The sequence below is a fragment of the Macrotis lagotis genome, chromosome 7 (genome assembly GCF_037893015.1).
Source record: "Macrotis lagotis isolate mMagLag1 chromosome 7, bilby.v1.9.chrom.fasta, whole genome shotgun sequence".
In the NCBI taxonomy this organism is placed as follows: Eukaryota; Metazoa; Chordata; class Mammalia; order Peramelemorphia; family Peramelidae; genus Macrotis; species Macrotis lagotis.
Genome location: NC_133664.1, coordinates 110482918 through 110507496, shown reverse-complemented (window position 1 = coordinate 110507496; position 24579 = coordinate 110482918). Strand labels below are relative to the sequence as shown.

Here is a 24579-nt window from a genome sequence, read left to right as displayed (position 1 = left end):
CATGCAGTGGAAAAGGAACATTATTAGACAGCGGGTATGGGTATAAATTGATCATGATGTGAGGATTTACTTCAGTTCATGAGTTATTTCTATTTTAACAGCTGAAGGCAAAGTTCTTGAACAGAGGGTGTGCATATAAATTGATCAAGATGTGATGACACTTTAGCTCCTGAGGGTTGTTTCTATTGGGACAGCTGGAGGGGTTGTTGGGCAGAGGGTGTGGGTCTAGACTGTGATGTAATGATGTTTGTGACTCTTGAGAATCCTACTTCCATCAGGACATTTGAAAGGTGCATAATTTGACAGAGGGTGTGGGTACCAGATGGGTATAAAACAATTAAGACATGAAAAAAGGATTATACTGGGAGAAGAAGGTGGAGGCATTAGAGGATAATTAATACCACAGGAAGAGAAGAAAAGGCTCTATTGTAGTAGAGGGAAAGAAGGGAGAATGTAAATAATGAGTAAATCTTACTCTCAATAGATTTGGCTCAAAGAGGGAATGGCATACATTCCCAATGAAGTATAGACATTTATCCTACTCAGAAGTAGGAGGGGACAAAGGAAAGGATAGTGTGAGGCAAGAAGCAGTCAGAAATAAAAATTGGTGCAGAGATTAGGGAAAAGAGAAAGAAAAGCACAAATAGGGGAAGTATAAGAGGGAGGAAAGAAAAAAAAGATTTTACACAAATAAAACAAATTCAACCAAGAAAGGAAATCATCTGGGGTATATAATCCCTAGTGATCTAGTTCCATGGGATTCAGATTGAATAGATTCAGATTCAAATTCAGGGTTACTTCCTAGCTCTCTTCTCTAGATTATAAAGGGATATTGCAATCAGATTTCTAGCAGGTGTCAAAGTGTAAGGCTTGATCGTTGAGCTCTATTTCTTGGAAGATCAGGTGTTTGATATATTTATTACAAGAAGTTTATATTCTGCTGGGATGGGAAAGAATGGCTGGCTGAATCTTTTTTTTCTAAAGCTACCAGAGGCTTTTAAATACAAAGATTTATGAAAATCCTTGTGTTCCTGTGTTTTTCCCCCCACAAGCCTTTTCTACAATGTCATGCCTAAAATTTGTCCCTAGGATCTCATTTTTGAATTCAAAATATTTTTAAAGTAGCTCATACAACATATATATGTGTGTGTATGTGTATGTATACACATATCTGGATTCAGATATAGATCTGTATGTATATGTATATATATGATATATATATATACATATCTGGATTCAAAATATTTTTGAAGTAGCTCAAATATAAATGTATGTATGTGTATGTATATATATATATGCATCTGGATTCAAAATATTTTTAAAGTAGCTCATATATGTATGTATATGTATGTATATATGTGTACACATATATATCTGGATTCAAAATGTTTTTAAAGTAGCTCAGATATAACTTATATGTATGTATATACATACATATCTGATTCAAAATATTTCTGAAGTAGGTCATATATAACATGTGTATATATGCATATATGTATACATGCATATATCTGGATTAAAAATCTTTTTAAAGTAGCTCAGACATAACATATATGTAGCATATGTGTGTGTACATGCATATATATGTATATACACATATATCTGGATTCAAAATATTTTTGAAGTAGCTCATATAACATATATATGTATGTACATGTGTCTGTATATGTATATATATCTATACATACATACATATATATATCTGGATTCAAAATATTTTTGAAGTAGCTCATATAAAATATATATATATATGTGTTTGTATACGCGTTTATACACACACATATATATCTGTATTCAAAATATTTTAAAGTAGCTCAGATATAACCTATATGGTATGTATATATGTGTGTATGATGTGTATACATATATCAGATTCAAAAGATTCAAAATGTTTTTAAAGTAGCTCAGATGTAACATACATGTAGCATGTATGTATGTATGCATGTATATATCTACACATACACACATATATATCTGGATTGAAAATATTTTTGAAGTAGCTCATATAAAATATATATATGTATGTGTCTGTATATGTGCCTATACATACACATATATCTGGATTCAAAATATTTTTAAAGTAGCTCAGATATAACCTATATGTATGTATATGTGTGTATGATGTGTATACATATATCAGATTCAAAATGTTTTTAAAGTAGCTCAGATATAACATGCATAAAGCATGTATATATATGTATATATCTACACACACATATATATCTGGATTGAAAATATTTTTGAAGTAGCTCATATAAAATATATATGTATATGTGTCTGTATATGTGCCTATACATACACATATATCTGGATTCAAAATATTTTTAAAGTAGCTCAGATATAACATAAATATGTACGTATATGTGTATATATGTATTCAAAATATTTTTAAAGTAGCTGAGATATAACCTATATGTATGTATATGTATAATGTGCATATATACATATATCTGATTCAAAATGTTTTAAAGTAGCTCAGATATAACATGTGTGTGCATGTATATGTATGTGCACATGCATACATGCATATATCTGGATTCAGATTCTTGTTCAAGTAGCTGAGCCGTAGCACACCAGCGCGGTTTCTGTGTGGCCGGCCTGGGCCAGGCCGGCCGTCCCGCGTGCCCCTGGGCCCCGCTCGGCATGCGGGGCGCACGGGGTCCACTCGTGGGCCCCCCGCGGCTCGCCCAGCACGGTGAGGGTTCGCTTCGGCTTCCCCCCGCGGTTCTCCGCACCTTTTCCATTCAGGATTCCGGTTACAAAGAGAAGGCGGCCGGTGGTAGGCGCGGGCGGCGCGCCGCGCTGGCCCGGGCCGCTCCCCGCGGACCTCGGCGGCCGCGCCAGGGGGAGGGGCTCCGGCCTCGGCGCGGGGCGCAACCGCCACCAACCGCTCCAGCGCCGGCGGCGGCCGCGGGGGGAGGGGCCCCGCCGCGGGCCCCCGCGCCCCCGCGCCCCGCGCCCCCTCCCCCGGGGCCGGCCTGCCCGTCCCGGCCGGGCTCCGCCCCTCGCGAGAGGCGCCGGTCATTGGGCCGCGGGGCTTCTCCGCGCTCGTCCTAGCGGCGAGGAGGAGGCGGAGCCGGGGAGGAGGCCGCCCCCGGAGGGCGGGGGAGGCGCAGGCGGAGGCGCGAGGCCGGGCCCGGAGCGGAGCCGGGGCAGAGGCGGGGGCAGGGCCCGGAGCGGCCGGCGGCTTTGTGGGGCCGGGGCCGGGCTTCCTGCCGCGCCGCCGGGGAGGCGGCTTCCTCCGCGCCTCCCTCCCGCTGCTCCCGCCCCCCAGTCCGGAGGAGGAGGAGGAGGAGGAGGACGGGGGCGGCGGTTGGGAGGAGGCGGCGGCGGCGGCGGGCGGAGACCGCGCTCCCCCTCGTCCCTCGGCGGCGGCGGCGGCGGCGGGGACAGGACAATGGAGGTGGCTGTGGAGAAGGCGGCCGTGGCCGCGGCGGCGGCGGCGGCGGCGGCGGCGGCTGCGGCAGCGTCGGGGGCCCCGGCGGCCGCGGCCCCGAGCGGGGAGAACGAGGCCGAGAGCCGGCAGGGCCCGGACTCGGAGCGCGGCGGGGAGGCGGCCCGCCTCAACCTGTTGGACACTTGCGCCGTGTGCCACCAGAACATCCAGAGCCGGGCGCCCAAGCTGCTGCCCTGCCTGCACTCCTTCTGCCAGCGCTGCCTGCCCGCCCCCCAGCGCTACCTCATGCTGCCCGCCCCGCTGCTGGGCGCCGCCGAGACGCCCCCCCCTGCCGCCGCCGCCGCCGCCGCCGCGCCCCCCGGCTCCCCGATCTCCGCCAACCCCCCGTACAGCACCCAAGGTGAGCTCGGGAGCGGGCCGCGGCCGCGCCGTGCCAGGCCCGGGGGGGGGCCGCGCCGCGCCGCCGGCGGGGGGAGGGGAGCAGAGCGGAGGGGCGGGCGCGGGCGGGCGGGCGCGCGAGGAGGCGACCCCGCTGTCAGCGGGCCGCGGGCCGCGCCGCCTCCCTGCGGCCGCCCGCCGCGCCGGGGCCAACTTGGCTCCGCGCCGCCCCTCGGACGGACGCAAAAGCCCTTCTCGGCTCGAATGGTGGCTGCGGGCTCGGGGCTCCGGGGACAAAGGGGCCGCCGGGCAGGGCTGGACCGGGGGAGCAGAGAGCCGGGGCGCGGGAGCAAAGCCGGGGCCTGGGCTGTGGGCATGGCACGGGAGAGTGGCACCAGCTGCTGGCTTCTCCGCCGAGGGGCAGCCGGGGGCCGTCCTCCTCTCCATTATCGTGGTTGCTGTTATTGTTACTGCTACTGCTTACTGTCAGTTTGGGCAGGGTAGTACGAGAGTCTCCCGACGGGTCATTTGCTTTCGGTGCTTTGGGGGCCGGGTCAAAACATTTTGAAAAAGTGAAGAGCAGAGTATTGTTAGGAAATCGAATGTTGCATCGTTCTTGAAGGATTTTTTTTTAATTCTCTTTAAAGTTTGTTAAAAGTAAAATTCAGGATGAAGTTGACAGCTTTTCAAAAAAAAAAAAAGGAAATTATTTTTAATGCTTCCCATTTTCTAGTTTTAGAGCAGTGAATAGAGTACCAGGCCCAGTGGTGTCAGGAAGAGCTGGATCCAGATTCGGCTTCAGACACTAGCGTGATGCCGGGCAAGTCATCTAACTTCTGTCTGCCTTAGTTTCCTTCTATGAGGATTAAATGAGATGATTGTAAAACTATGTAGTATTTTTTCTCACAGTTGTTAATGTCCTCCACGCCCCACTGTACTTCTGCATGTTTTTGTTGTACGGTTGTGTCTGGTTCTTCATGATCCCATTTGGAGTTTCCACGGTAAAGAAAGTGGAGTGGTTTGCCATTTTCAGGTCAAACTTATTTAACTGATGAGGAAACCTGAGGGGAAACAGGGTTAAGTGACTTGTCCAGGATCACACAGCTAGTGTCTGAGGCAGGATTTGAGCGCCACCTAGCCACCAGATATATTATAGTGCCAAATTATACTTGAACTAGGTTTTAGGGTTGAAAAATGCCTTTTATTGGAATAAGTAAACAGTGCCTTTAACACATCCATTTAGTGTATTAGAAACAGCATCCACTTTCACTACCTGCTAGTGAATCATCATTAAAGATTTTCCAAATCTTTTTAGGTTTTTGCAAGGCAATGGGGTTAAGTGGCTTGCCCAAGGCCACACAGCTAGGTAATGATTAAGTGTCTGAGGCCAGATTTGAACCCAGGTACTCCTGACTCCAAGGCCGGTGCTCTATCCACTGTACCATCCAGCCACCCCCCATGACTGAATCTTGAAGGGGGGAAATTAACTCTTTTTTTCAAATAGTGTTAACATTCGATGACACTTATTAAAGAAATAAACATTTTCATAAAATGATTTGAACCCCTTATCAAAAGGACATATCAACTTCCATGATCTAATCTCTATGAGCCTAGAACTAAAACGTTCCAAAAATTGTACCATGGCTGGTGTCTTGCAAAGAGATCTTGGATTTGGTGTCAACATTGGCTTCAACTACTGAGTTTACCTGTGAGTTTACTTCTGAAAAATGAGGGAATTGGACAAGATATTATCCTGAGGTCTACTCCAGGTCCAAGTCTGAGGCTTCTTTGGACTTAATACTAATAAGCCAAATAACATTTGTGTTGTGAATCCCAACTTGTAATTTATGTGAAATATGAAGAAGGCTTTGAAGGTGGATTGAGAACCTTGATCTTGTTTTCCCTTTTTTTTTGTGCTTGGTACCTGCTAATCAAGCAAGTGCTTTGGAGATGGGGAAAGCATTTAAAGAGAAGGTTTAAAGTTTCAGGACGTAAAACTATTAAAGCTCTGCTTTATACATATATAATCTGTTCAAGTTAACATAACTTAAGCAAAACAATCAACTCCTTGTTTTGGTTGTGTGATTTGGGATCATGTATAAATTTTTCTAACTGAACCAATTTTCTTGGCTAGTTTTTCCTCATTGCATCTTTCTCTTTTTGATTCAGTGATTTTTTTTTGGTGGGGGAGAGAAGCTAGTTTGAATAATATAAATAATTGGAAAGGTAAATCCTCAAGTTGCATGCAGTTCTAAATCAGTGGAATTGATTTGTGGATTTTATGCATCACTTTGTTGGCCTCTTTAAAAGAGGGATGGGGGGGGGACTAAAAGGGATGGGGTTGACGGGGACAAAAACACTGGAATTAGACTTATCTGAGTATGGAATTTATATAGATTATATCATCAAATGAAAACCTTTAATTTTACAGTTGAGGAAATTGAATCATAGAATTTGATTTACCCACAGTCACACAGTAATTAAGTAAATTAATTTAGTTTTTGCAAGGCAGTGGGGTAAGTGACTTGCCCAAGGCCACACAGCTAGGTAATCATTATTAGTCTGAGATCTGATTTGAACTCAAGTCCTCCTGACTCCAGGGGCCCATTACTCTATCCACTGCCCCCCCCCAAGACCTAATTTAAAATCCGTACTCTGCCACGTTATTTTCTCACAGGAAAATAGATCATAAATTTGTTGTTCATTGAATCTTGTGTACTTCCTTTTAAAGTCAAGTATTGACTGAGTACCATAAGAAATATAGAAATATTTAGTAGAGAGGTGAGAATTACTTCAATGAAGTAGGTCTTTAATCCTTCCTTCTTCATCTATATATAGTGAGGAGTTTGGGCTAGTAATCTCTCTCAATACTTTTGTGGAAGAAAATGTGTGAAGACGTCTATGAATTGAATCAAACTGAAATAAGCAGAAGCAGAAAGAATAAAATGGCATTGTAAAGACAAACAACTTTGAAAGATTTGGCTTGAATCGACCACATTTAAGGACCTACAATGATAGATGCTAGTCATCTCCTGACAGAAGTTTTGAACTGAGGGTGCTGCAAATTGAGAAGTATTTGATTCTCATTTTTTAATAGAGGAGGTGGAAGATGAAGAAAATTTATTTTTGTTCATTTGAAATAAAACTCATTCACTACACAGAAAAAAGAACAGAAGGAAGTTCAGAAGGGTTAACAGATGAGCAAGGGATCTTTATTGCTATTGTTAAATTTAACATACACATAGAAATTTGTAACATGTTTCCTATGCAATTCTCATTTCTGTTCTTTGTATTGAAATGTTCAAGTTTTATGTTAAGTTTACAGTAACATTAGTAGAATGTAGTGGGTAATTTTATTAATATTTTATTGATTTTTTTTGTGTGACTTCCTATTGACTCCTCCCACACAGTCTACCTTTAAAAAACTGTTAATCAGTGGCCAAGCAAAACAAATCAACATACTGACCACCCTGAAAACAATTGCCTGGTTCTGCAGTTATCACCTCACTAGAAAGACAAGCTTCACCATTAGTCCTTTGAAGTCATTGTTAATCCTTGCATTACTCAGAATATTGAAATCTCAATGTTTTCCATTATGTTAATTGTTATATACCATACATTGTTCTCTTTGTATCAGTCTGTACAAGTCTTCAAATTTTCCCTAGTGTTTCTTCATGTTAGTACAATAATGAACTATAAGAAATGACATTGTAATATATTCCACTGTTCAACCAAGAGACATTCCCCATGTGATGGGCACTTAAGTTAGGGTTACTTTACTTTCATTTTTTTTTAACTTCTACAAAATGTGCCTTTCTCAATATTTTGTTATAAATTAGTTTTTCACCTTTAGTACTGGGGTTTTATGGCAGAGATTTATTGCTGAGTGAAAAGCCACATAAAGTTCCTCAAACTATTACTTTAATTTAAGATTGTTTTGCTGAAATTTAATGCCAATTTGCAGCTCCACCAGCAATGCATTAGATTCTTGTCTTCTCATCTTTCTTCTGCTATTAGCCATTTTCCTCTTTGCCAATCTAAGGTATGATATACAACCCTTAAGTTTTAAATTTACATTTTTTTTTTATTTTGAGCGTTATTTCATGGGATAGTTGATGGTAGCTTTGATTTTTTTTTTAGACTGCCTATTCATAACTTTGACTCTTAATGTTAATTGTATTATATTTAGATATTTATCATGTTTCTACAAATATTTTTCCCATTTTACTTTTTAATCTAATTCTAGCTACATTGATTTTCATAATGCAAAAAGTACGTGAATTGTTTGATCCCTTCTATTCCTGTTTAATAAAGGTTTAGCCTATTAGGCAGAGTTCTAGAAGATATTTCTTCTGTTCTTGGCCAACTTTAATGTGATAATGATAATGATGACTTAATATTTAGGTTGCAAATCCATTTGGAGTTTATTGTAATATATGTTGTAGAGAGGTGAGAATTACTTAAATGTTCTACTGTTAGTGTTTCCAAGTGACTCTTCCCAATATTTTTTGGTAGTTTTTTTTTTGAAAGGCAAAGGGCATGGGGTGGCTAGGTGGTGCAGGAGTCAGTAGTACCTGAGTTCAAATCCATCCTCAGACACTTGATAATTTACCTAGCTGTGAGGCCTTGGGCAAGCCACTTAACCCCATTTGCCTTGCAAAAAAAACCTTAAAAAAAAAAAGAAAGGCAAAGGGCTTAAGTGAATTGTCCAAGGTCTCACAGCTAGGAAATTATTAAGTGTATGAGGTCTTCCTGACTCCAGGTCTGGTGTTCTATCCTCTGCAACACCTAGCTGCCTCCTTTCCCAGCAATTTTTTAAAAAAACAAGAATACTTTGCTTTCATTTTTAGTTGATTTCCTTGAGTATGTAATGCATAGACTCATGGGAGTTTGATCACTTCTGGATATTTTTGCCTTCCATTCCATTGATCCACTTAAAAAAAAATTTAATACCAAATAATTTGATTACTGTTTTATGGTATAGGTATAGGCGGTACAAAGGATAGAAAATACTGATCTATAAGTCAAGAAGATCTGAGTTAAAATCCAGTCATGGACACTTACTAGCTGTGTGCCCACTGGGCAAGTCACTGAATCCCTGTTTACTTTAGTTCCCCCTCCCCCACCCCATTGCAAAATGGGGATAATGACAACACCTCCTGCCTAGGGTTGATGTGAGCATCAAATGAGATAAAAATTGTGAAGCAGATAGCACAATGCTTATCATGTACTAAGTGTTGTATAAATGTAAGGTTTTTTTAGCTAATAGTTAGGGATATGGCAATGCTTTGATATCTTAAGCCTAAATAAATAAGCCTTGTATCCCTTCCATTCCTTCAGAGAGAAAAAAGGGAGGGGAAATCAGAAAAAACAAATTAATAGATGAAAATATATTGCATTTTCCACACTCATGGTCCTCTCATTTCTACAGAGGAGTCAAGTTCTCTTTATACTTTATGCATTATTTTTCTTGAGATTTTTTCACTTTATTATTGAAGTAGTGTTCTTTTTGACCTGATGGCTTTTGATCTATTTCCATAAGCTCAACTATAAGCAAGTATATGGTAGTGTAAATAAAGAGAGCATTACATGTGAGATTCAAACTCTGCTATAATTTATCAAAGAATTTAGATTTGGAAGGAATCTTGGAAATTCTAGTTTAACACCCTTATTAAGTGAGTGACCTGTGGACAAATATTTTCATTTTTAAATTGAGGCTTAAAATACTTGGATTATCTACTTCACTTGTGAGATCATTTTTTTGGTAAGCTGAGTATGTGTGCTATTTTTATTCAAAATCCTTTGTGGATGCATACTCTCCTCCATTCTGATCTGATCTCCCTATTGAACACTAATCTCATATTTCTGATGGCTACTTCCAAAGTCCAGCCATCACTTCAAACCCAATATAATAAAAGAGATCAATTTAAAAAATATTAGTCATATAAATACATTAACAAGATGAGAAGTTTCCGGATAAAAAGCCTTTTTAATAATAGATTGATGATTATAAACTAGTTGAACTCTGTATTCTTTTCTCTGCCTCTTACTAAAATAACCTATAACAATAGTTTTAAAACGTCTTGTTTGTTGTTTTTTCTCTCTGACCACCATGTTCTGCTGCCTGACTCTTATCACTTTTTCATTCCTACTATGTTAATCCAAGTTCCTCACTACTTTTCACCTGACTTTTATTTGATTTGGCCAGATTAATTTGCCCAAAACTGCTTTGATCATGTCACTCAATCTTTTGACCTGTAGGTTGGAATTTTTAAGATCCTTAGACTGGAATTCATGGTTATCCAACTTTTTTTCATTGCTGTTCAGGACTTCCTTGTATGAAACTTCTGATCTAATCTGTTTACTTGTACCTTTCTCCTTCCATGCTTTTCACTTAAATTTTCTTATTCAGACCAAGGGAAAAAAAATTTATCTTTTATTTATCATCTTGTCATTCCCATCAAAATGAAACAATGCCCTACCCTCTTCTACACCTATCCATATTTTACACCCTCCCTTTTCTACATCCCCTCATCTTATTGACCACCTGAAACCCTGAATGATTTTTCTCTCTTCCTCAGAAATACATTTGCTAATTATAAGAACTCCCCAGGTCTTCATTTTTTGTTTTTTCTTGGACTTTACTTTCCTCTGTTAGCTACACACATACAAAGGTCATAAAAGCTAGGGTAAAGAGTAGATAACTCTTTCCCTTAGGATTAGTGCTCTGTCATTTGAATCCAAAATCATTATTATCTCCTTTTAGACATAATCTAAAATCACTCCTCTTAATATATAGATGGACAAATAAGGAGAGATTCTAGTGCCCAAGATTACACAGGGCTAGAATTAGAACCCAGAGTATTTGATTTCCAATCCACTGTAGCACATTTGACATTACCATAAGTGGACAATTCACATGCCAATGATACAGTGCAGGCATTTTGAAAATCTTAAGCACCACCAACTGCCAGCCTTTCAATTGAACATTTATGATGGCATACTATTGTGAAAAGTGGATTTATGATCAGAAAGAGACCTCTAAGATTTCTTCTTCCACTTTGTAAATCTGCTCACCAGAAGCCCTCAATGAAAGTTATGCGACATGCAATGCTGTGGAATAGACTAAGGTTTAAAACTAAGGTCTGCTACTAACTAGGAATATCAGATTTGACAAACCACTTGAGCTAGATTTTCTTTCTAAAAAAAAACCAGGAATGATAAATTGTATTATTACTACCCAATTTATATTAGATTTTTAGATTTGTGTGTAAAATGCTTTATAAGCTTCAAAGCCCTATGTAAAAAACTTTTGTTTTTTTAATTAATAAAATTTTCTTGCATAAAATAATACTTGTCTCACATAGTTTCCTTCAGGGAAGGTCCCGTATTTAGTTCTACAAATGCGTAACTTGTTGTAGGGCTGACCATGTGGTCTCCCTTCTCACTGAATTCCTGTGGCTTCCTTTTTATTTCTAGTATAAAACAAACTACTCTCCTGAGCCTTTAAAGTCCTTTATGACCTGGCCCTAAACTAGCTTTCCAGCCTCAATGGACATGACCCTCCCTACCCCAAGCATTTTGCAGTCCAACCAGACACTCCACCTTCTGTTTCCTTGGCTTTGTACTGACAATCCCACATGTTTGGATTTCATTTACCAATTATAATCACTGCATAGTGCGTTTTAATTTTATTATTCTTTCATTCCTAAATACATCTCTCCTATCTATTTCCAGAGAATCTTCCCTTATAACAAAAAAAGTGAAAATTTTTTTTGGCAGAATTAATATACCAAATAAAAAGTCAATAATCCACATCAGTAATTCCCAACTCCTCAAAGGAGATGGGGGGGGTACATTCTCTCATCTCTCTGGGACTAAGCTTGGTTGTAATAATATCCTTTTCAGTTTTCATTTGTTTTGTTCTTTTCCCTTTACATTATTAATGAGTAAATTATTTTCCTGGTTTTGCTTCCTTCACTTTGTATTTTTCTAGGACTTTGTCATTTTAATATTTTTCTAAACAGTGCAGTAATAAGTCTTTCATTGTCTTAAGTTTCTCTAGAAGATTTTCTCATCAAAGTAGTTAAGTATCATGAAGAGATTTTTTTTTACTTTCTAAAAAGTGAGATGATAAACATTTAAGACAATAAATTTGAATGTTAAAAATTTCAAATTTAGGGGCAGCTAGGTGGCGTGGTGGGTAAAAGCACCATCCTTGGAGTCAGGAGTACCTGGGTTCAAATCCGGCCTCAAAGACACTTGATAATTACCTAGCTGTGTGGCCTTGGGCAAGCCACTTAACCCCATTTGCCTTGCAAATACCTAAAAAAAAAAAATTTCAAATTTATCCAAAATCTATTTTTGTTATTTAAGGTGTTAAAACATAGCAATTTTGTGGAAACTAGTTTATGAAAATTAATAAAGTTGAGAAATTTAACTCTAGTACTTTCATCCTATGTTCAAATGTAGTAAACAACAAAACTGATACAAATCAGCTGCCAAACAACTTGATAGCCACAGATAATTCTGGATTTGAGGTTTATCCAGGTCACTCAAAATTGATACCATTTTACACATTAATGTAATATTTTCTTTTGTAACATTTATTGTGTGGTGTTATGGTTTTTATTCATTAAATTCTTGCAGTAACTATAATAAATTTTTGCCCTCAAAAAAGCTTCAAATTCAAGTTTATGTTTAGTAATTGTAAAGTAAGATTTTATTCTACTTTGTAATTATTCTAAAGCTAATTATGAAAACAACAAATTAAAAATTATAAAACTTAATTGTAAACCATTTGCTAGTATTTTGTGTAGGACAAGATCTAAACTCTCCCTTTCCCAAACTCTTTCCCTCTTTCCTTCCCTACCCCCAAACTAGAAAGGACCACAGACACACAACACAACACCATATATATTTTTATTTATCAATTTTTTTGATAGTGAATAGCATTTTCCTATATAGGTCCTCTATAATTGATATTTATAATGCTCACAATTGCTTAGTCATTCAGTTATTCTTCAAATAATATTATTATTAAATGTATAAATTGTTCTCTTGGTTCTGCTCATTTAACACTTCATTATTTCTTGCAAGTCTTTGCATATTTTTTCTCCCCATTAATCCTTCTGATGCTTTAAGAATTAAAAGAAGAAATCCAGAAAATGGTTTACTACTGTCTTTGACATTTTAAGAAATTTCTTTATTTTACAAATTTATTGAATACATTTTTAATTGATATGCTACAACTTGGAAGATGTTTAACACAATCTAAAAATCATTTATAAACTTAATTTTCATGTTTGGAGATTCTTTTTTGAACCAAAGACTCAACACCAAAGAAATAAAGACTTTACTCTGTATTGAAAGGCTTTTTTTCCTCCTGTATTTTGATTTGAAAAATGAAAATATTTGCTCACACAAGAACTTTTTGGAAAATAGGATTTTAAAAGTTCTCTTACTGAGAGCTGGAAACTACTTAACTGATAAAAATGAATATATTTTTTTGCAAGGCAGTTGGGGTTAAGTGACTTCCCAAGGTCACACAGTTACTTAATTATTAAGTATCTGAGGTTAGATTTGAACTTGGGTCTAGCTGCTCCAAAAATGAATAGCTGTTGAAGAATATAAATTATTTACTTTCTCTTGGTTAACTGTTGTGTTAACTGATAAAACTTTTTTTCCCTCATAGTTTGGATTTATTTTGCTTGATTATGCTTTTTTCTTAGGAAGGGTTTTTTCCCTTTATTTTTTTGCATTTTAAAAAGATTTTATTTATTTTGAGTTTGACAATTTTTCCCCTAATCTTGCTTCCCTCCCCTCATGTCCCATAGAAGGCAATTTGCCAGTCTTTACATTGTTTCCATGGTATGCATTGATCCAAACTGAATGTGATGAGAGAGAAATCATATCCTTAAGGAAGAAAAATAAAGTATAAGAGATAGCAAAATTACATAATAAGATAACTGGTGTTTTTTTTTTTTCTAAATTAATGGTAATAGTCCTTAGTCTTTGTTCAAACTCCACAATTCTTCCTCTGGATACAGATAGTATTCTCCATTGCAGACAGCCCAAAATTGTCCCTGATTGTTGCACTGAATGAGCAAGTCCCATCAAGGTTGATCATCACCCCCATATTGCTGTTAGGGTGTACAGTTTTTTTTTTTTTTTGGTTCTACTCATCTCACTCAGCATCAGTTCATACAAATCCCTCCAGAATTCCCTTAATATACCACAATTTGCTAAGCCATTTCCCAGTTGAAGGACATTTAATTGATTTCCGATTCTTTGCCACCACATACAGGGCTGCTATGAATATTTTTGTGCAAGTGATGTTTACCCTTTTTCAAATGATAAAACTTTTTTCATTGGTTTTTTTTAACTACTTTTTTTTTGGCAAGGCAGTGGGGTTAAGTGTAGCCCAAGGCTACACAGCTAACTGATTATTGTGTCTGAGTTCATATTTGAACTCAGGTACTCCTGACTCTAGGGTCGGTGCTCTATCCATTGTACCACCTAGCCACCTTTTTGACTACTGTTTAATAACACTTTTAAGAAAAAATTCTCTTTTTAAGATGGGGCTTTCTTTTTGTTTCACTACTGACATATCATCTATACTCAACACAAACCACTGAACAACTAACTCATCAGTATTGTCAACCAGTTCTTAAGAAAATATGCCAGAGAGAATAGTGGCATAAAAATGAAGCAAAGTTTTAATCAGAAAACATCCCTAACTCTGCAAGAAGAGACAATATAAGATTGTTTCCTACACAGAATATTTTGTAATGGTTTTGTAATATTGTGATAGTTTCAAGATGGCTTGGTAGTACATAAATCCAATAATCTTGGTTTTTAAGCAACCTGACATTTCAAATTCAAGAATCCAAAGTTTTCAACTTTTTGATTGTATGACTAATGAAGTACAATTTCTGCTGTCAAGGATTCTGCATGTGTCTGTTCATTTTCTGGGAATCATTTTATGCTCAAAAGATGACAATTTGGAAATAATTTGAAAGGTTGAAAAACACTTAAAAGTGTTGGATATTTGGAGATGCATTGTTCATAACTACACATGTATAACTGTCAAATTGCTTGCCTTCTCAATGGTGGCAGAGTAGGTGGGAGGGAACTCAATTTTTTTTTTTTTTTTTTTTTTTGGTTTTTGCAAGGCAATGGGGTTAAGTGATTTGCCCATGGTCAGACAGCTAAATAATTGTTGTCTTGAGGTTAGATTTGAACTCAGGTCCTCCTGACTCCAGGGTTGGTGCTCCACCCTGGAACTCAATTTTTAAAAAAAATTACATGTAATTGGGGAAAATAAATTTTAGAAAATTTTTTTGAGACAAGGGGATTAAGTGCCCAGGGTCACAAAGCTAGTAAATATCTCATGCTGGATTTAAACTCAGACCCAGTACTTTATAGGAAAAATAGAATGTTACCTTATAAAAAAAGATGTGTTCAGAGTTGGTACATTATTGTGGGGGTTTTAAATTGATAAAGAATGCTTCAAACATGCACTTGCTTGTAACAGAGGAAAAATAACAATGATATTTACTCCTTTTGGAAATTTTTGAAAATAATGGAATCTTTTGGATTTAGAACCCATATTATCAATTACACATGTGGTGCAGTAACATAGACTATAATGAAGCTCCTAAACTGGCAGAAATGTTAAAAGTTCTTGCAGCTGCCAAGTTATAAATGATAAATTACATTTTATCTGTACAGTGACAGAGCCACTGGAGTTTTATTAGATGGATGTGGTTGACATGGTCAGAACTGTGATAAAGGAATATCATTTTGATGATTGAGTGGAGTAGGGAAACATAGCAGGAAAACCAACTTTGGAAGCTATGAGGGCTCAACCATATGAAAGAAATGGATATGATATACCAGGGATATTGGAAAGGTCAAATTGATTAACCTTGGCTACAGATTGGAAATGATCAGTGAGAGATAAATCAAGATGCTGCCTGGGTGACTGGTAGAATGGTGTTACCCATAATTATAATAAGAGAGAGAAGGGAAAAAAAAGTATTTGAGTTTGGATTTGGATTAGAAGGAAGGGAAGAAGGAGTAGTTCAATTTTAGATATGCTGAGTTTAAGATATCTCAATCTCTCATCCCCATTTCAGATCAGAATAGATTGGTAAAGGGGGAAAAGAGCTAAAGACTTTGCAGAATTTTTTTAAAATTAAAGATTTTATTTTGTTTTACAATTTCCCTCCCACCACAGAAAGCAATCTGTCAGTCTTTACATTGTTTTCATGTTGTACATTGATCCAAATTGAGTGTGATGAGGGAGAAATCATATCCTTAAGGGAGAAACATAAAGTACAAGAGATAACAAGATCAGACAATATGATATCCATTTTTTTTCCCTCTAAATTAAAGGGAATAGTCCTTGAACTTTGTTCAAATTTCACAGCTCTTTCTCTGGATACAGATGGTATTCTCCATTGCAGATAGCCCAAAATTGTCCCTGATTGTTGCACTGATGGAATGAACAAGTCCATCAAGGTTGATCATCACCCCCATGTTGCTGTTAGGGAGTACAGTGTTTTTGGTTCTGCTCATCTCACTCAGCATCAGTTCATGCAAATCCCTCCAGGCTTTTCTGAATTCCCATCCCTCCTGGTTTCTAAAAGACCAATAGTGTTCCATGACATACATATACTACAGTTTGCTAAGCCAGTCCCCAATTGAAGGACATTTACTTGATTTCCAATTCTTTGCCACCACAAACAGGGCTGTTACGAATATTTTTGTACAAGTGATGTTTTTCCCTTTTTTCATCATCTCTTCTGGGTATAGACCCAGTAGTGGTATTGCTGGATCAAAGGGTATGCACATTTTTGTTGCTTCTTGGTTGTAGTTCCAAATTTCTCTCCAGAAAGGTTGGATGAATTCACAGGTCCACCAACAATGTAATAGTGCCCCAGATTTCCCATAACCCTTCCAACAATGAACTGATCATTATCCTTTTTAGTCATATTGGCCAGTCTGCCTTCTCAGAATTTTTAAAGCAAAGGTTAAATGACTACTTGTTAGGCTTTTATAAAAAAGGATAATATGGTTTGGGTTAATTACTTTTGAAGCATCTTCCAGTTCTATCAGATACCTTGATAGAAAGTCAAGGACACTGAACATACCTTCTAATTTTTTACCTGGCTTTGTTGTGAATGAAATAAGGGAGGATGCAGAAGGAAGATACAGTTCTTTTAGTATTTTACTTAGGTCTGGGTGTCTGCTACCCATCACCTTTTTGATATTTTTCTCCTTTCAGTTTACAATGAAGTCTTCTAAGTCTTTAAAAGTTTCTAGGGAGTTCATGTTGATAGAACTATTAAGAATTGAATTGAGTGGAGTAAACTGAGGTTAGGAGACTGTTAAACTACTGCATATGTAACTACTTAAAGTGGATCATCTTCCTCCTGTGGATTAGCTAGCCTTTCTGTACCACAGGAAAATAAACCTGGAGTCTAAAAAAATTTTTTTTAAGTAAAGGCTATCATTTCTTAAGCCAATTTTATTTATGTGTAAGTGGGTTTTGTGCTTTAGAAAACCATTTATATTTTTATTCCTAGAAATAAGAAATTACTACATTTGCTAACGCATTTACATAGGTACTTAATCTTAAAATACAATCCTAACAAAATTCAAATACTGTACAAAAAAACTTAAATTGGGAACTACCAGGGCATCTAGGTGGCTTAGTGGATAGAGCACTGGCCCTGGAGAGAGGAGAACCTGAGTTCAAATACAGACTCAAGGCACTTAATGATTGATTACCTAGCTGCATGATCTTGGGCAAATCACTTAACCCCATTGCCTCACCAAAAAAATAAATAAATAAATTGGGAACTGCCTCTTAGCTTCATTTGTAAACTGTCCAAGAAAATTCAATAGAATTGCATACGTTTTGAATATTTTTAGTAAAATTTGATCTAGATTCATTCAGTTTAGATATTAATGTGATGTTATTTTGCCCTTAGATAAGAGTTTAAAAACATTTTTTTTAAATTCTTGTTTGCCCAGGTAATTGTTTAGTTGTAACAAAATAAGTTGATGGATATAGTCCCAAGTTGACAGGATATGAAGGATTATCATAATTTGTCCTGTTAAAATAATTGATTATAGGTTTTGGTGGAGAGGTACTATTTCTCCCCCTTTTCCTTTCTCTCATTCTTTAAGAATGATATGCATGGGGCAGCTAGGTGGATAGGGCACTGGCCCTGGAGTCAGGAATACCTGCGTTTAAATCTGACCTCAGACACTTAATAATTACCTAGCTGTGACCTCAGGCAAGCCACTTAACCCCATTGCCTTGCCAAAAAGAAAAAAGAATGATATGCATGAGCATTAGCCATTTTTTAGCACCCCAGTTCAAAATATTACTGATTCTCTGCCCTAAAATCTGTACTTATTTTTTGTAGACCATTAATAATTTCTCATTTCTGTCCTTTAAGGAAAAATTCTTAGAGAAATGTAAAAAATGCTTATGTCATTTATGTTTCTTATTAAGTAGCTAAATATATTTACCTTTTCTCACCAAGTGAAAATCCTAAAAAAGACAGGAAAATTAGATTTACTATATATGTTCTGGGAATCTGTCTCTTATGAGAATCAGCATTACAAAGGAACCTACTCAGATTTTTTAGTAACAGATTACTGCAATAATCCAGCCAATCTGAACAAAGGTAGTGGCAGTGTAATCTAATAGGGTAATGTGGGACTGGAGTTCTGTTTACCTTTTGACACTTTACTGTTTCTCTTTATTTTATTTTTTTATTTTTATTCTTTTATTTATTTTAGGTTTTTGCAAGGCAATTGGGTTAAGTGGCTTGCCTGAGATCACACAGCTAGGTAATTATTAAGTGTCTGAGGCCTGATTTGAACTCAGGTACTCCTGACTCCAGGGCCAGTGCTCTATCTAACTGTTTCTCTTGTTAAATGTTCAGAAGCCTTTTTTCCCCCAACATGTGATGAATTTTTTAACAGAAGCCTTTTAATAATACATTTTCTCAGAACATTTTGGAAATCTCCCCTCCCCCCCTTTTGAGAATTAGCATATTTTCTTTTCAGATCTGAAGCATATTTCCTTTTTGGTTTCTCAGACTTCACAGATTAATGACTACAGTATTTTCTGTTATTTCTTTGAACACCTCCTGTTGGGGATTTGAGGTACTTGAACTCTAATGCTGCTCTCTTGTGTCCTTTTGTATCTCAGTTAATTTATTGTTAAGCTTTTTTTTTGTTCTTTCTACAACTAAAGATACTTTAGAAAAGTATCTTTCTATCCATTGTCATTCAATACACCACTAGGATTAGTTCTAATTTTTCTTTTATTTCCAATATAGCTAAATAGTAACATATCTTTTACCAGTCCTAGTTTCCTCTGAACTTTAGCGTTTTATTTTTTATTTTGGTCAGCTCATATCTGTTTTCAGCTAACAAGCTTTTTTTTCCTTCATTTTCCTGACTTCTCCATCCTCTCTAGAAAAAAGAAAAACAATTAGCCAGTATGCATTTCTAAGTAAAGAAATTATTTCCATTTATTTATTTGTTTTTCAGTTACATGCAAAGAAAGTTTTTCAACCTTCATCCTTTTGCAAGTTTTTGAGTTCTACATCACCCTCTCCCTTGACAGCAAAAAATCTGATATAAATTGTACCTGTAAAATTTCTGTTAGTGTCAAAGAAGAATTAGAATTAAGGGATGGGAAAAGAAAAGCATAAAGTTTTTAAAAAGTGAGCATAGTATACTTTCCTTTACATTAAGAATCCATGTTTGTGGTGGCAAAGAAATGGAAACCAAGGGAATGTCCATCAATTGGGGAATGGCTTAACAAACTGGTATATGTATGTGATGGAACACTATTGTTCTATTAGAAACTAGGAGGACGGGAATTCAGGGAAGCCTGGAAAGGATTTGCATGAACTGATGCTGAGTGAGATGAACAGAACCAGAAAAATAATGTACACCCTAACAGCAATGTGGGGGTGATGATCAACCTTGATGGACTTGCTCGTTCCATCATGGCAACAGTCGGGCACAATTTTGGGATATCTGCGATGGAGAATGCCATCTGTATCCTGAGAAAGAATTGTGGAGTTTGAACAAAGACCAAAGACTTATGTACCTTTAATTTTTTAAAAAAAGTTTTGCAAGGCAATGGGGTTAAGTGGCTTGCCTAAGGCCACACAGCTAGGTAATTTAAGTGTCAGAGGCTGCATTTGATCTCAGGTACTCCTGACTCCAGAACTGGTGCTCTATCTATTGCGCCACCCAGCTGCCCCTAATATACCTTTAATTTTAAAAAAAATTGTCTTATGTAATTTTGCTCCATCTCATACCATATGTTTCTTCCTTTAGGAAATGATTTCTCACTCATCACATTCAACTTAAATCAATGCATATTATGGGAATGATGTAAAAAAGACTAAAAAACCTCCTTCTGTGGGGGAGCAAGATTGGGGGAAAAACTGTAAAACTCAAAATAAAACCTTTCTAAAATTAAAAAAGAATCCATAGTTTCTCTGCATCTATTGAGATAATTGTATGATTTTGACAAATTTTCTTGATATGTTTAATTATGCTGACTTTTCCTAATACCAAACCATCCTTGTGTGCTTATTATAAATCCTATTTGATCATAGCATTATTATCCTAATGACAGTTTGCTTGATACCCTTTGCTAAAATTTTATTTGATTTTTGCATCAATATCATTAGGAGATGGATCTAAAATTCTTTATTTTGTCTCTTCCTGATTTAAGTGACAGTGCTAAAAAGTCTCCAGAGTGAGACTCACACCCTTTGTTATGTATATTCTTTCCAACTGTTTAAAGAGAAATACAATTCTTTGGAGTTGCAAGTAGTGTCTTCCCTTGTTACATGTAGATAATTTAGGTGATTCTTATAATCCAAGCTCCTTTACCCTCTGGAATTATCATATAACAGGCCCTCAGGTCCTTTAATGTTGAACCTGTTAAATCCTGCATAATGTTGACTGTGGCTCCCTGATAGTTAAATTGCTTCTTTCTTTTTGGCTGCTTGCAGTATTTTCTCCTTTAGCTAAGAATTCTGAAATTTGGGGTTTTTACTTTGAGGTCTCTTTCTGGGGGTGATGGGCAGATTCTTTCAAGGACTATTTTAACTTCTCTTAGGATATTAGGGCAGTTTTCCATGATAATTTCCTGCTAGATGTTAAGAGTTTTATTTTCTAGAGTAAGCTTTTGTGTTTTCTTTTCCAGTTGGTTAATTTTATTTTAGATGAGTTGTTTTCCTTTTATTTTCTAATTGATCAATTTTGTTTTTAAAAATTGTTTTCAGTCATTTTTCCGCATAATTCTGCATATCTCACATCTTCCTCTTGTTGGTTTTTAAAATCCCTTTTGATCTCTTCTAAAATTTTCTTTTTGTATATAAGGCCAATTGTTCAACTCCTTTGAGGCTTCATGTAGGCTATTTTCACTATTTTTCTCTTCTGAGATGACATTTTTATCATCTCTATCACAATAACAGTATCAATGGTTTTTAACCTTTTATTATTTTTTTTAACTTTTATTATTTTGAATAATTGAGCTCTGCTCCTCTGGTATAGGTTATATAGACCCAAGTTTTTTGTGCTTAAGACTGGGAGTCTTGTCCCTGGCTTTCCACTTTGGCATTTCCTGTGTTCACTGTTAGCTCCCTGCCCAAAGCTGCATCAGTGTTCAGGGGCTGGATCCTTGTTCACCAAGCTGTTTAGACCCTCACCACTGACCTGCTGAGCTGGGACCTCAGCCAGATCTGAACCAACAAGGAGACCTGAGCAGCTTTGTGGCTAAGGACATCTCACTGGCTTCCTAGCTCTCCTATCTTATCCACAATAGGCTGCACAACCCTGTCACTGACTTGGGGCAGACCTTTTCCTGAAGTTGCTCCAAGATAGCTCCCTGAAAAGTTGTTTTGTTGTTTTTTTAGAGGGGTTCTTTGGCTTTAGGATCTGATTAGAGACTTCATTCAAAGTTGTTTCTGGGAAAAGCTCCAGGAACTTCCTAGCTTTGGGCTGCCATCTTGGCTCCACTTTGGCTCCATCTGTAAGTGGTTTCTTATATAACTTAGGTAAGAGGCATTAAACCTCTGATGTCTTTTAAGCTAAGCATCTTTCTACATTGGTCTACATATTAAAAAATTGTATATCTCATTCTGCATCTTGAGTCACCATTTCTGTCTTGATATCATCATTTTTTTAGGAGTGTGGACTCATGTTCCTTCTCAATTATTTTCTTTAAGTTTATCATCTCTATTGATTTGTATATGAAGTGAGACCTCAAAAGTTTTAAATTGCATTTGTCCTTTTGTCCTTTGGAGCATTTTTAGTATAAATATTGGTAGTTTATTAACTTAATTTGAAAAATGTTAGTGTCCTTTAAATTTTTTTTTTTTTGCAAGGCAAATGGGGTTAAGTGGCTTGCTCAAGGTCACACAGCTAGATAGTTATTAAGTGTCTGAGGCCACATTTGAACTCAGGTATTCCTGACTCCGAGGCTGGTGCTCTATCCACTGTGCCACCTAGCTGCCCCTAAAAAGTTTTTTTAAGTATCAAGTATTTATAAATTAATCCATTCCCTTCCATGGCTTCACTCACTATTAAATACTTTTTTTTTAATTTATGTCAAGGGGAAATCTAAACAACAATATTTTGTTAATAACTGGCTCAGATTGAATTTATTTTTTATTTTTATTTTTTTTTTTAGGTTTTTGCAAGGCAAATGGGGTTAAGTGGCTTGCCCAAGGCCACACAACTAGGTAATTATTAAGTGTCTTGAGACTGAATTTGAACCCAGGTACTCCTGACTCCAGGGCTGGTGCTTTATCTACTACCCACCTAGCTGCCCCTCAGATTGAATTTAAATAGCAATTAGTTTTTTGTATTGGTCAGAAACTCTTAAGGGTCCTCTCCTGTGTTGATTTTTTTTTAAACTAGGTTAAAAAGGCCAGTCTTTTCTTATATTTCTTGCTTACTTAGCTTAATCATTGAATGGAAATTACTTCACTCAAACTTAGATGCCTTAATGGTCTAATAAGCTTAAAAAGGCCAAGAAGTTTCCAAAGAGGAAAAAAATGAAATTTTGTTAATTAAAAAATAAAAGGCATGTAAAAGATGAAAGAATGTTTGTCCTTTGTTCACATCGAATCAAGGATATGAGCCATGACACAGAAGTGAATTGGATTAAGTGAGGGAAGGCTATGCAAAGTCAGCAGTCTCTCTTTCTCTTCCAGAGTCACCTGGGTCCAACCTTGGCCTTTTTAAGCTTAAGCCATTAACACATCCTTTTCTTTATAGTTTCTTCCTTTATTTCTCATCAGAATGGTTTCTACATCAGAATTGTATAATCAGAAACTGTTTTCCCTTTTTCGCTTTTTGCTTTTACCCTACTCCCCTTCTTAGGAAATCTTTCTGAGTCTGAGTTAAGGGAAACCTCAACTGTGAAGAGATTAGAGTCTTAATGTAATAATGAGCATTGTTCAAAGAACAATATTGAAATCAGAGATTGAATCATAATTTTTAAGCCACCTAGGAAAACTATAGTGATCGCAGATTTCCTTGAATTATTTCCAAATATCTTTTGGTGTATTTCCTATTACTCCTTGATGAAGACATTTTTGAATTATACTACAAATGAACAGTTTTTTTAATTACTGATATTACTTTTATATCTGTTATATGACTGATGATTTCTTCTCATAACACTGTTGTCCCCTGACACTGTTTGTTTATTCTTTATTTTGATTTCTCCAAGGCAATCTGCTTAAGTGGCTTGCCCAGTGTTGGACAACTAGGCAATTATTAAGTGTCTGAGGTTGAATTTGAAGTCAGTTCTACTAACTTCAGGGCTGGAGCTCTATCCACTGCTCCACCTAGTTGCCCCTCTGTTTGCTTATTTTAATCCTATAAAATACTCCTGATTCTTATAACTACATTTCATGTATATCTTTTTAGATCTCTATAGCCATAATAATTTAGTATTATCAACTGTGATCTTGTACTTTTAGCAAGCTGAGCTTTTAGGTTCTTTACTGGTGTTTATTTGCTTAATGATTCTAACCAGAATATATCCTTGATGTTGCTTATTTTTTTAATTGTTAGTATATCAGATTACTGACTCTCCAAAGTTAATTTTACTACCTCAGATATCTAGTGATTCTCATAGAAATGCTCACAGACTCAAATAGAATTGGGCCACTAAACTGTACATAAAAATCCCTGCAGTCTGCATGTTGATTTACAAAAAAAAATTATGTTAGCATAATCTATCTTATGTTTATTTTTATTTTGTTAAATATTTTCCATTTATATCTGAGTCTTAACACCTTGACTCTAGAGGACTTAGTGTTATGTTGTTTGTAATCTCTTCTCTAAGTGGTTTCTTATAACTTCAGAGAAGCTGCTAATTGGCCCCTTATTTATTAACTTCCCACTTCTTTTAAGCTTTTGCCATTTGCTTATATGACTGGAAATGTTCTCTCCTTGAAATGACTCAAGTCAAAAATTTTCATTCTATTTAAGTTCACAATATAAGTGCCTGGAGGATTGCCAAAGAGAGTGAAATTCCTTTCCGCTTTCTAACTAGGTACCAATCCTTAGGGAACAAGTAATTTCTTTACCTTAAATTTTGTCATCCCTATTGCTTGGGAGTTGTACTTAAATATATAATGAAGTAAATTTTGTCCATGTTTCCAGTGGAATGAATACCCTATATAAATAGAATATATTTGAAAGGAGACTAGTTTAAAATCCCTTTGAAATCA

The 24579-nt window shown here is 37.0% G+C and overlaps 1 protein-coding gene across 1 annotated transcript in view; it reads left to right on the top strand.

Moving 5' to 3' along the window:
- Positions 1-3004: 3004 nt before the first annotated feature.
- Positions 3005-24579, top strand: part of TRIM24 (tripartite motif containing 24) — a 111173-nt gene continuing 89598 nt past the window's right edge. Inside the window, exon 1 of the mRNA XM_074195272.1 lies at positions 3005-3797. Within this exon, the coding sequence (XP_074051373.1) occupies positions 3398-3797 (400 nt within the window). The 5' untranslated portion in view covers positions 3005-3397. The remainder of the gene's footprint in view (positions 3798-24579) is intronic.